Here is a 14058-nt window from a genome sequence, read left to right as displayed (position 1 = left end):
ACTTGCTTTTTTTTTTTTTTTTTTTTTTTTTTTTTTTTTTTTTTCCCACCACGTCTGTTATAAACAAATGTTTTCCTGAAGCTCTTCACAGTGATTCACTACTCGACCTTTGGTCCAGTTTCCATTCCTCATTTCTCCCTCCTCCCCTCTCACGCACAGTGCTATATGAATAAATAGTTGAGACTGCTAGTCCCAATGCTTGCTGCTTTTCTAAACTGCATTTATTAGTAGTTTCACAGGTCTTCTGAAAATCCATGCAGCCTTCTATGCTGTTAGAGTACTTTATCTCTCGTGTTATCTGTCATTTTTGCCACTCACTGTTCACCTCCTTCTGGACTGATCATACATGAAATAACACTTAATCCCCATACCAGGGACACCCACAGACAGTCACTCCTATATAGCAAATTGTGCATCTCTTCCACTCTTTACTATTTATCTAATCCATGACTGATCTTGTCTGGTAGACCATCAGCTCTCTGAAGGAGGTACCAGACCTTTTAGCATTCTTGTACAATGGCATGGTGCTGTATAAATATTTATTCATATGTAAAGCATTCTAACTTCATTTTATCAGCTCACAGTCATCTAGGTGTTTTATACCTATTAATTTTTTTCCAATTAACTTTTCTACCACTGAGATAAAGCTTTCTGCTCTGTAATTACCGGGGTCATCCCCTATATCTTGCTTAAAATTAGATAAAATATTAACTATTCTCTAGTCCTAGATGATGTAGAGTATGCCATATGCTGCAGCTAATTGTGAGAAAACTCTCTTACCTTGGAAAAGGGTAACCACACTGTGAACAGTGTGGAAAACAGTCTGACCTTCAGCAGCCTCCTGCTATTTCAGCCTTAGGCTCTTCCAAGTTAAAGCCATTATGAGCACACATTACCTCCAGATTAAAAGTCCATGAAGTTCACTTTCACTGAAGACTTAAGCCAAGTGGCAAATCAAGGCTCTTAAAAGAGATATGTGTCAGAAACTTAAGTCAGTATGGCATACAGCTACTTACTTTCAGACACTGAAAGAATAATAGCAAGTTTCACTTTGGTGAACATTGTTCCTGTCTGGTTTTGAAAATGCTGATTCAGAGGAGAGAATAAAAAATTATATTTAATTCTCTTTCCTTGTTCGCCCCAACAAGAGAAACTTGTTGTTCTGAGTGGATTACAAATAAATATAATGGACTTTGTTCTCTTGCAGAATTTTTCATGAAAAAATGCTGAGTGGGAAAGAAGCTAAGGCTGAAATATTCAGCTGCTTCCTATGGGTAATAAATCTGGAAGGGAAGACAGTTTACAAGCAACTTAATTGTCATTTCCTAGTGTGATCATAAGTTTAAAAGATATAGTGTAAACCAAGAGGAAGCACAGTCAAATGCCTCAAGGAACATATCTCTGTGTTACTGAAAATAATATTTTCACTGCTATATAATTGTATTAGTCCTTCTTTGGGAAAACATGTCCAATTTAAGCCAAGCTCACTAGGATGCTATGGTAGTATCCCTGTAGAGAGATGGCAGAAGTTCCCTCCAACTTCTAAATTACTTTACCCATAGATACCTGTTAACACCCCTTCCTAATCCACATACAAACTCCTTCCACTCTGCTCATTCACGACCTCCAAATGTAAATTGCTGCACGGTTGTTTGTAACCACTGCTTGTTTGTGCACCGCTGCTTACTGCAGCATAAGGTGTGAAAGCTGCTCTGCGAGGTACCAAGCTGGTATCTAGCATGGACAGCAAGAGCAATGCCACTGACTAAGGGATGTTCCACCCTCAGGCTACCTGAACCTGTCTGGAAGCCCAGGCAGAACCTTCACTTTAGGAATAACACTGATCATAGTGGGCATTCACTTAAACATCCTACTTCACTACCATCAGCAATTTTTGCTCATCTTCACACTGCAGACGCAACATGATAAATAACATGGCAACACATATAGGTCTGAGAAAAACTTTCAGAATTCACATAAGCAATAAATAAACCAAAGAAGTACCGAAGAAAAGAAAAAAGAGCAAAAATACCTCATGATATTTTTTCACTGTTTTCCCTGACACGCATGTGCAGGATTTCCAATTCGAAGTCCCACAGCCACAATTTCCTCCACAGCGCTGGACGAGGAGGCAGCGAGGGAAGAAAACTACATTTGTCAGCTTCAGTTCCTCCCTTAAATTGACAGAGTAGTTTCTTGGAGTGCAGCTATAACGTTTCACATCATCATTCAGCCTGTCCAGGTCAACTGCAATGCAAAAGAGATTTCATTACTAGGGACTGTATGAGACATTGATACATCCCCCCCTGCCCCAGTCCATACTGCTCCCTGGGCAGCCAACAACACTGAGTGATGTGGCACTGGTTGGAAAATACATGAAGTACAGCAGTGATTTCTGACCAGATAAGCATAAACACACCAATTTTAAGTCATTACAGGTGGTCATCCCAGCTCTCATCCTGCCCACACCACCTCCCACAGCAGGGCTCACACAGACTCTAAAGGTGATGGGAAAGCTTGTAACAAAATATTGACTTAAAAGCTCAAAACTGATTATTTTATTTGCTCTGTCTCTTATCTGCTTAAACCTTGTATGAGAGATTCCACCTCCACCAATCTCTTCCCTCCCTGATTATATCTTACTCATTGAGATTATGTTATTTTTTATTTTGGGCACATTTTTTGCCCAACTGTAGGCATACAAAGGGCAAACACTTTAAGCAAGGTTCTTCCTGTGGCCACTAGAGAAATGCCTTTGTAGAGGGATTCATTCCTTCCTCAAAAGGGCCTTTAAGACAGGTGACATCCCTTGCTTTCCTGAATTGCCTGTCTGTATCATTTGTGGATAGAGTCTAGATACCTCGCTTTTAGATGCCTAAATCAATCTAAACAATATTAATTTCAGCCTTTAAGTGCTGTTATAATAGGCATACAAATAGATACAATTAAAGCTAATGAGCTTCATTGAATGCCAATAGTTGGTTGATGTTTAAAATGCCTGGTGTCTCTGTGAGATGTATCATGGAAACAAGTAGTAAAGCCAACCATAAAAATGACTTATAGACAATCAACTGTGAGTTTAAGTGCCGTTTCTAGCTTTATCTTGCAAAGTTAAAATAAAACTCCAAAAAACTTCTATAAATCCATTTTCCACATTTGTGATGCAGTTAAAAGTAACAAATTCAATTAATTTTATTTCTATAGAACTTTCCTGATTTCTGTTTCCATCCTTTTCTACTTTCACCTTTTCTTTAGGTTTCTATTCAGCAACTACCTGTTCAAAATCTTAATAAGTCATTCAAAATTGGAAGACGTGTGAACCTGTGTTAAGAAGTGAGATCCTCTAGATTGAATCTAAGGGCAAGAAAAAAAAAATTAAAATGTATTTTGAACTGATGGAACTTGAAAGCTGAAGAATTCATCCTTATTTTATTAAAATCTTAAAATTTCAGGAAAAAATAGAAAACTGAAAATCAGAAACACTTACTCACTGACAGATCACTCATTTGTTTATCAGTGATACATCACTAAGTAAATTACAATCGAAAGGTAAATTAATGTGAACAAATAAAAATAACAAAATGACTGGAGGGTACAGAAAACAAAAAATAATCCCCTCCCACTCCAGACAGTAGTTGCTAACAGGTATATCAACAGGAAAACAGGAATGGTTTAAATGAAAACTGAGATAACAGTATAGTGTTTGTGAACATATCAGATTTTTACAGGCATGTTTAATAGCTCAACATTATCTCTGGAACTGAGCTCACCTATGCTTGTGTTCTGCTATAAACATGTGAAAACCTCCAGAAAAGTCAGGAGCACTACTGCACTTCATTTTGTCTGTGACTCAATCCTTGTCACAAAGTAAATTGTGGAAAAAGCTGTGATTTGTAAATATCATCCACCTTTACATTCTGGCCTTGAGATACTCATTGGTTCACGGCAGATATGCAAGAAGCAAGGGTACATAAATGTCATGAGTACTGTTACACAAAATCATAGCAACTTCAGTTTTCTGGCAAGGTGTTATCTCAGTCAAAAGGAATTTAGCAGATAAATTGTGATTTTATAGCAGTTGTGATACATCTCGCCATGAAATCTCAGTGGTTCTGTCCAGAGAGCTAACGTCTCTCCAGAAGAAGTATAGATCATACTCCTGATATAAGCACAAAATCAATGGGGCTGCTGGTATACTCATGCACCGGGAGAAAAATACATCCAGAATGTCCACAGTCAGGACTTAGAAGACTAGGGAATATAGATTTTTTTTTTTGTTGTTTTGTTTTGTTTTAACAGATGATATTTTGTTCTCCACTGTCATTCTTCAAAGCCACCCCTTCTCAGTGCAGCCTCTCGGGCTAATTCTTCTCACAGGGAAGTGCTTCCCATTCCTCTAAACGTTCTCACCAGGACCTCTGCCATCAGCTTTGCTGACTGATAAAGCAAAGCAGTATTTGGCTAATATTTCAACTGATTGGCATGAAGGGAAAAAATAATAAAAGGAAAAAGAGAGCAGAAATTAGTCTGCCTTCAAGATTTATTAGATTTCTTGAGGGGAATGCCCATGCCATCTACATTCTTCCCTGCAGCAATCCCAGGGAACAGATATTGATACAAGTAGGCTCCTACCAGGACAGGCTGGCCATGGACAAGAATGGCATTATGTCAATGGTGCATCTCTAGACTGAGTTAGAAGAAAATGCTCAAAGGTTTAATTCAGCCCTTGATTGCAATGCCTCCCACTGAGGTAACACAGCAAACAAGGCTTCTGGCAACAACGTGGTCATTAAAGAGGGCCCATACCCAGGCAACCTGAACTGGCATCTCTGCCCAGGCGAAGATGTCCAGGGGACAGAACAAAATGTGCTCTGTCACAGACTAAATTTCCCCTGAGGCTCAACAGCTCTCATTCCTGCACTGAGCTGATACCTATTATCACTGCTGTGTTATCAGCACAGGAATGAGTCTTTGCAAAGGGACTGGCAGAGAGAGACAGCATCAGCATTTCAAGGACCAGGGTGGGGTCCTTCCTGCAGAAACAGTGTCACACATATTAGTTCCACTACTTAAGCTGCTTGATTTAAATGGCAAGGGTGACCTGGCAGAGGGCTTTCACTGGAGGAAAGGCTTTACTCACTAGCCCTCAGAAGCCTAGTTTTGATGACTTTCAGAAGTCTTTGCAGGATCTCTCAGACTGTAGCTGAGTCAGTACTGTGGAGAGCTGTTGACTTGCTCAAAGCATAGGAGGGAATAACTAGATAATTAGGATAACTTGCTTTATGCAATATGAAAAGCTCAGCTGTTTTTGATGAGGGCTCAAGACTTTCAACAGATGCATTTTTCAGGAATTCTGAAATCAATCAGTGGGAAAAAAAAAAAAAAAAAAAGTGTATTTTTCCACATTGAACTATTTTTGAAAAATATACAGGAAATTTTCCAATACAACTGCATGAATTCTCCTTAGTTTCATATTCATAGAATTCTGATAATGACTTGTCAGTAGTTCTCAGAACCCCCATATCCAGAGTTTTCATTTAAGATGTGAATTGTGCACATTGGCATATCACAACTCAGGTATCAGAGTCTAGATTGAAATTGACAAATTCCATAGTGGAAAGGTCTTATTTTAGTGATGCTGAAATTATGAAAATAACTGCAAGCAGAGAAGGAAAGATTAACTAACAGGTTTAAGAGATACAAGTCATCCTCTACAAAAAATTGTCTGGAGGTAAACACACTCTGCTCTACTGAAATCCAGTGCTTGGTGGGTCAAGGTGAGTGTGCAACATCTCTAAACAATGTGTACAGTACTCTAGTAGTATCCTGCTGACACTCAAGAGCAGTTCCTATTGCCTAATTAGCTTTAGAGCATGGTTTGCAACCCCTATAACAAAAGAACACATTTTTCTCTGAATAACTCTGCTGAAAGCTTCAATATGCATTTTTTTTCCCTGTCTTGGTATTGTTTTACTGTCTGGAGCCAGTCTATTTCCTCATCCATATAACAATGAGATTTTACAGTACAGTCAGTTTCATGCATCTCTTCACTGCTGTGACTAAAACGTAACCGAGCCTTGGTGTGATTGGTGTGAAATCCTGCTGCTTTACTTATCAAGGACTGAAACCACTGGAGTCCTTAATTTAAAACTAGAACTAAAAGGTTCTGTAGACTGGATGCAAATAACTTCAAAGTATTATTACAGAATGTCTGCATCAGAGATTCAATTTAAAGGCAAGGCAGACATAAAAAGATGTACTGGAGCAGCAAGCTGGATACTTGGGGTACAATGTTTGTTCCTTTTTCCCTCTTAAATCCTACACTTAAATCCATTCTAATTTTTCTATAGCACTAAGGCATGTGCTTACCTTTAAACATTGATCTTAATCAGAGGTGAGCACTGAAATCAGGGATTGCAGCTAATACCATGTCATGTTTAGAAGCACAGCCTACAGGATTGGACAGGAGACAAACCCTGTGTTGCTGGTCACTGATTTTGTTTAAAAAGACAGTCTGCTAGGATTTAAAAATTTTTAATACTGTATCTGTTCCAAATTCATACATGGCTGTAACGTTTTCATATCTGAACACTTTACACTTTTTTTTTTTTTTTTTTTTTTTTTTTTTTTCATGCATCAGCTACAGACTGGAGCTGAGGTGTAAGAGATGGTATCTACCTCACTCACAGTCCTATACACTATGTCAAGGCCATCTACAAGGCAAGGAGGATTTGAGCAATTGCAGACCAGTCAGGATAACCATGTTAAAATGAAAGAGTAAATCCTTTTGGAAACAGTGTTCAGGCACATGAAAGACAAGAGGTTGACTGGAAATTGCCAGCACAGATTTACCAAGGGCAAATTGTGAGTGACCAGTCTGAGAACCTGTTGTGATGAGATGACTTGCTGGAGGAGGGGGAAGCAGTAGATGCTGCCTACCCTGATCTTATCATTATTTTTGACACAGCAATCCACAGCATCCTTGCAGCCAAACTGCTAAGATACAATGGAATAGGTGGACTACAAATTGGGTCGATAATTGGAAAGATAAGGGAGCTTGCACAAAGTGGCCAGGAATTCCAGGTACAAATGGTGGCTGGTTGCTAGCAGTGTTCCCAGAGGTTAATGACAAAACTAATACTGCTAAAGATTTTCACTAATGACCTGAGGAGCAGAATGGTGTGAATGCTCAGCAAGTTTGACAGTGAAATCAAATTGTGGAAAGTTGTCCGTATGAAGTGGGGCTGCCTTTCAGAAAGATCTTGGCAGGCTAGATAAATGCACTGGCAAGAACCACATGAGTGAGGTTCAGTGATGACAAATGGAAATTCCTGGACCTGACTTGGAATAATCCCATGCATCCGTCCAGACTGGGGTCACACTGGATAAATAGCAGCACTGCAGAAGAAGACCTGGCATCCTGGTAAGCAGCAGGCTAATCTTGAATCAGCTGTTTGCTCTTGTAGTGATAGAGGCTGCATGCTGAGCTGCATTAGGAGAAACATAGGTGTCAGGTGAATGTCCCCCTTCATTCAGCTCTTGTGAGGCTGTATCTGGAGTACTGTGTCCAGTTTTGAGCCTCATTCAGCAAAAGGGAACGATCAACAAACTAGGAGTATAGTGAAAGATGACCGGGATGGTTAAGGAGCTGGTCCACAGCAGCCACAGTGAGGCTGAGGGAGCTGGATTTGTTTAGTCTGGAGAGAAGACTACAGGAGGTTCTAATAATTGTCTTCAGTTGTCTAAAAGGAGCTACAGAGAGGATGGAGGCAGACTCTTCTTGGACATGCACAGCAAAAAGACAAGGAGCAAAAATCACAAGTTGTAGCAAGGGATTCTCTCAAGAAATACTTGAGAGTTAGTATTAGTATTTCTTCTCTCAAGAAATACTAATCACCATAAGGGAGATTGAACCCTGGGACAAATTATCCAAAACGTTGTGGAATTGCTTTAGTTGGAAATATTCATAACTTAACTAGAGAAGGCCCTAAGTAACCTGTTCTAAATTTGAAGTTGGTCCTGCTCTGGGCAGAGTTTTAGATGAGCTGATCCACAGAGTGCCCCTGTATCCAAAATTGTTCTATTAATCTATGACTGATATTAAACTGCCAAGATGTCTATATGTTTGCTGTTTTTCCTGAAAAAGTATCGACATCATCAACTATATGGACAGATATGGTTTTAAAAGTCTGATTATAGTCTGTTGTGAAGGCAATATGGATGTGTGGAACTGGATTTTGGGATGACATGCATCAGCAGACTATGTTGACGATAGGCCAACGTTAAACATCATCAGTATGCAGAGAGAGTATAAGGCTTAGAACTTCAAAGACATTAAACGCCTAACTCTCATTGAAGGGATTTACCCACATTATACAGGAAACTGATGCAGATACTGCCCAGCTCCCTGACTATTCTCCCCTTCAGAAATCTACATCACCTCGGGCCTCTTGCCAAAGGCAAGCAAACCACTGCCAATCCTGCTGAAATTTCTAACACTTGTACTCTTTTTGGCAGCTAAAGAGATGTATGCATGCAAGAGACTTGCACTCGTTACTTGCCCCTGCTCATGTTTTGTGCATCAGCAAGTGATGGAACTGCAACGTGGTACGAGCACTGTGTGCCATGCATGGGTCCAAAGCTCAGTTCTAGTTTGACTCTCATCCCCCTTCATGTGTGATTTACACTCTCATCCCCCTTCATGTGTGATTTACAGTTTGTAACAAAGGTTGTGCCGCTGTTTTTATTCTGCATCTTGACATTTAAAAATTTCTCCTATACGTCATGGACTTTCTCAGAGACCTATGAATATATTGCACCCATTATTCCCAGCATTTGTACTCCTGTGTGTGTCAGAGCTGTGTCAGGTAGCGCAGAAATATTTTACAAGTGGTCAAAGAAATTCAGAACTGTGCTGCAGCTGACTGCAGTCATGGTGTGGTTGAGCCTGGGTTGGAAAATTCAGTCCCATACATAAAAAGTAAATAGTTAAATCTTCCTCTGTTTAAATTACCAAAATACACCAACACTGATGAAATTCTTCTCCATACCAAGGGTTGATCAAACCCTGTGGCTTTTAGTCTTCAGCACATATGGTTAAAAGTAATCAGTGCTCCCCTGCACATGCTTAATGATATCACAATAAGCACTATGTTAAATATACCTGAAAACTTTGGGAGCTGCCCAGGTCTTTCTTCTGGGAACTAGGGAAAAGATGCTGTGATTTGGATTTACTACAGAACCACAATGCCAAGATGAATCTACTTGATACGACAACTATTATTTTAAAAGAATGAGAGATCAGAATTTCAGTGGGATTATAACTGCCTGCATGAAACAATGTTCACAATATATAGGCTTATTATAGACTAGCAAACCAATTATCAACTGCGGTATGGGTCAAGTAGCAAAATCAAGCCAAACCATCAATGTCATAAATGGACATAGCTTCATTGAAATCAATGGAACTGAACAGCTTATTCCGGTGATAAATAATATGCTGCAAGTTTCACTAGCTTTTTTAAAAAAGGGCTTAATAAGAAAAGCTTTCACTGCAGTGGCCAACAATAATGCCATGTAAAGCATGAGGGAAAATCTCATTTGTCACAGAGGAGGAAGAATATGGATGTAGATCTGAATTAAGACTATGAAGTGAATGAGTGTGTGCCATTTGCATGCAACAGATAAAGCGTTTCCTAACTGAGGAAGAGAGAAGTATACTGTTTCTTTTTTTTAAGCACAGGGAATACTTTATATTAGCAGCTACTTGAGAAGGTATTCCATCTAGTCAGAATATTCACATATGCCATGAATGAGCATGCATTCAGCATTTGTGATGCCTGCACTCCCTATCTGGTGCACTGAAACTTGCTGGCAGCCGTCCCAGAACCTTTCAAGGAAGAGTACATGGATGTCTGCAGTAATTTATTGGCCACTGTTTGCAACCCCCTGAGGAATGACATTCCTGGGTTCAAATTTTGTTTAACTTCTTGCTAGAGCATTGTAAACAGTAATAATTAAAAGGTATTGTTAAGGACATGGTGCTACTTTCTTGATATTGGGAACCTGGATGGCAGTGGATGGCAGCAACATTCTGTTAAGACTTGTGGTCTCACCTTGCTATTCCCCTTCTAGGGAGCAGTTTGGCTATGCTAGCAAGTGTTTATTTATTTAACTTGTAAAGCTGTCATTGCAGACAGATGTTATTACAAGAATGTCCCACCTGATTAATTTCTTCTGATAGCCAAAGGTTTCCTGCATACTGTTTCTCAAAAAGAAAATGATCTCAGAGGCATGTGTAGTCTTGCTCATTACCAGAATGTATCCACAGATGTTCCTGTTTCCTAGGTCTATTTATGAAAAACAAACAAACAAACAAACAAACAAACAAAAAAAAAAAAAAAAAAAAAAAAAACACCCACACATTTATTTCTAAAGATGACCCCTTTCTTTATGTAACATTCCCTAGACATTTGGATCTAATTCTATGGTGAGAAACAGAACTTTTTCTTTCTCTTTTCCTTCTTGCTAGATTTTTAAACACAGGTCATTTCACAGGCAGAGGTCTTTTCTTTCTTTCTCTTTCTTTTCCTTCTAAAGCATTTTTAATGAGATATAAAACTTCAGAGTGAATAACAAAAGATAAATGCAAACAAGCACGTGGCAAAAGTTAAATGATGTTTAACTGATAGTTGGAACTGTTAACAGCAGCATGTCTGAGGAGCTATTCTAGTATTATCAAGCAGATACACTGATGCTTTCAAAAAAAAAAAAAAAAAAAAAAAAAAAAAAAACACCAAACCAACCAAACAAACAAAAACTGTTGGATGAACAAATTTCCTTCAAACACTTCTAAATGTTCCTTATGATTCCCTAGAAGAACAAAAAAGAACAGAGACCTATTTGTCTAGAAGTTCAACACAATTGCAGAGTATGGCCATTTTCTTTTTTTTTTATATGTGCTGGTGTTCTTGTTAAGAACAGTATAAAATAACCCAATAGCTAGTGATAGCCTTTTAGAGAAGTTTTGTATTTGTAACAGCCAAATTACTATGACAGTGAGGTCAGCTACAACATATTACAGCAAAGCAAGAGGAATTACTTTAAAAGATATACTTTATTTGGTATGACCTGCTTTTTCCTGAGAGTCTAGGATGAGCCTAAGGCTGAATATTCATACTTTCAGAGTTTCTAAAATGCATCAGTGATGAGCAAACCTTTTTGAGTACAGTTAAAACTGCTTCAAAGCTTTTCGAAAACTCTACTTGTTGTATTTTCATGTAGAAGGTGTACACTGTAGTTTATAGCTTATACAAGGCCTCTCATGTAAGGATTTTGAAAATGCAAGTGTGTATCTTCCCCTTTCTTTTCTGTCTTTTTATTCTAGTCTAGTCTATCACAGTCTATCACTGTGACTATAGTTAACTTCTATACTAATGTGTTAGTCACTCCAGTGACTAACAGAAAACCTCACTGAACATATGTACAATTAAATTTCAAACTTCATGTGGTTATTAACAAGACACATCTGATAACAGTATCCTACCTGAGTGATGTAATTAGAATGCAACACATTTAACTCAATACAATTTTATCAGTGTTGTAGAGGTGTGAGATCAGATATTGTAGATGGAATAGAGTTATCATATATATAATATATTTAATCAACACAGCCTTCACCTTTAAAGTTGTGGTAGGAGGAACCAAGGAAGGACTGGTCTTATCAATGTCTATAAATGCACGCATGAAGTAAAGAAGATGGAGCCAGAATCTTTGAAAGGACAAGAAGTATTGGACAAATTGCAACATAGGAAAATCTACTTAAACATTGAAAACAAACAAACAAACAAACACTGATTTTGTTGTTGTTGTTGTTGTTCTGAGGGTGGTCAGACACTGCCACAGGTTGTAGAGATACTCAAAACTCACATGGACACGATCCTGAGCAACTTGCTGCAGATAGCCCTGACTTGAGCAGGATGGTTGAATTAGGCAATCTCTTGAGGTGCTTTCCCACTTCTTCTAATTCATGACTCAGTAAATCTAAGCTTTGCTAAAACACTGTGCTTGTTTCCTTAACTGTGATCCTTACCTTTCTGAATTATTGATTGCCAAATTAAGAAAAAAATACCATTTAAATGTCATCTGTTATCAGAACTGATATTCAGCAACACTGCCTCTTAAACTCAATTTTCTGGCACAATTTGGTATGGACAGAGAGTTGGATAGGAGTGATATCATTACAAATTTATTTATATAATTTATATGACATGTTCTGAAAACATTGTGTAATGTAGGCAGAGATTACATCAAATTGTTCTAATCTACCTCACGGCTGTTCTAACTAAGGATAAAGAATAAAACCCAAGCTTGAAGTAGAAAGAGATATCTGAAATAAATAAGGATATAATATACTGCTCTCTTTACTGCCAGGTTATCTGAGTGCCTATAAACATTCCTCAGAGATCCACAGCGTCTGAGTTTAAAAGCCACCAAGCATTTCTAATTTAAAGACTTGTTAAAGCTATTCCCTACTCCTGACATCACCCAAGAACAAGTCTTTAATTTTGTCAGAAGTTTATGACTAAAGACAAATTCTAAACTGAAAATTTTTAAAGATTTGATTGTGCTGAGGTACTTTTGTCTAGAGGGCTGCTAATATTTAGGGCATTTGATCTTTAGTTTGAAGTCAAAAGAAAAACTGTTGTGAAACTTTTTTTTTTTTTTTTTTTTTTTTTCCCCTGGTGTTTATTCTTATAGATAAAACCAAAAATGAATAAATAAATAAACAGAATAAAATCTTAACTAAATAAACCAAAAGCATTAAAACGATAACGAAGAAACCTTTATACATTTGAATTTTCTGAGCACTAACAGAAAATCAGATTGATGCCTACAGCCTACATGATCAGCCTGCATAAGTATCAAATGGTATTTTCTAAATATGTGGTCATGTATACATATGGGGTACAAGGCCAAATATGCTCTGAGGATCAAATGACATTTGGAGAGCAGAACCAGTACAAAATCCAGGTTTCTAATCACCTTTATTAAAATCAAAACAGTCATTTTACTTTTTTGGTATGCATGTCTATCAGTGCTGAATCCAGCCTGGGTAGGATACATATTTTTAATGTTTCACAGACCCCTAAAAGAGATCAAACTGATCTCTGATGCTGTTGCAGTCAGGTGATCTTTTCACAAAAGATGGAGTGTTGTAGTTGCCTAAAATTTTTGATGTGCTAAAATGGAGTGAAGTAAAGTGGGTCAGCTTTCTCTAGATGGGTGCTCACGGCTTTTTACAGATCTCTTTAAGTGCTGAACAAAAAAACAGAGATAGTCAACACATTTTGGAAACTACAGCCTAATTTGACTGTGTAACTACTGATGTAATGTATGTTCCTGCGGTCATTGTCCTGCACCAAGGTCAAAAGGCATGGGACAGCCCACCTCTCTTCCACTAGCCACTCTAAGATAGGATGGCCACATGTATACTGACCACTGCTAATGTCTTTCTACCACTGCCAACTCATGCCCACCAATGACCTAGGAGAATGACTCTTTAAATAGTGTTTCTTTATTAGTATGGGTTTCCTAGCTTACCATCTGTTTGCTCTACCATTTGGTGGATTATTTGAACTAACAGAAGAAAACAAGAAACATAACCCAGAAATGTGTACTTTGCTCAATTACTAACAAAGATGTTAAACCATAGTAATGTTTGCCACCAGCATAATGAAAAACTGTGAGATGCTCACATCCTAAAAAACAGCTGCACATACAGGTGTCTGCACCAGATGCTTTCCTAAACACAATGTGATAAAAGCGATTATTTCTCACTCAACACAGAACAATCCCAAAGCAGGGTATTTAACGGAGGATGATAGTGCAGGTAATTAAGAGCCTCATGCCTTACACATAAAATAATGTTTAAGAAGGTGAAGCTGAGAACCATCTGCATTTTACACAAAGGCCTATGGTTGTGTTTGTGGATTTATCATAATGATAGGCAGTTTTCATACTGATTTCTCAGGTGAGATCCTACTCAGTCAGAAAATG

General features: G+C 38.2%; 1 protein-coding gene across 5 annotated transcripts in view; it reads right to left on the bottom strand.

The window, feature by feature from the left end:
• Nucleotides 1-14058, bottom strand: part of PDGFD (platelet derived growth factor D) — a 149313-nt gene that overhangs the window by 13612 nt on the left and 121643 nt on the right. For all 5 annotated transcript variants that reach the window (XM_035327810.1, XM_035327830.1, XM_035327800.1 and 2 more), the window contains one exon: nucleotides 2033-2247. In XM_035327810.1, the coding sequence (XP_035183701.1) occupies nucleotides 2033-2247 (215 nt within the window). The remainder of the gene's footprint in view (nucleotides 1-2032; nucleotides 2248-14058) is intronic.

Source organism: Oxyura jamaicensis, chromosome 1, assembly GCF_011077185.1.
Source record: "Oxyura jamaicensis isolate SHBP4307 breed ruddy duck chromosome 1, BPBGC_Ojam_1.0, whole genome shotgun sequence".
NCBI classification, from domain to species: domain Eukaryota; kingdom Metazoa; phylum Chordata; class Aves; order Anseriformes; family Anatidae; genus Oxyura; species Oxyura jamaicensis.
The sequence above is the reverse complement of the archived record's forward strand: the minus strand, read 5'-3'. Positions and strand labels throughout refer to the sequence as shown.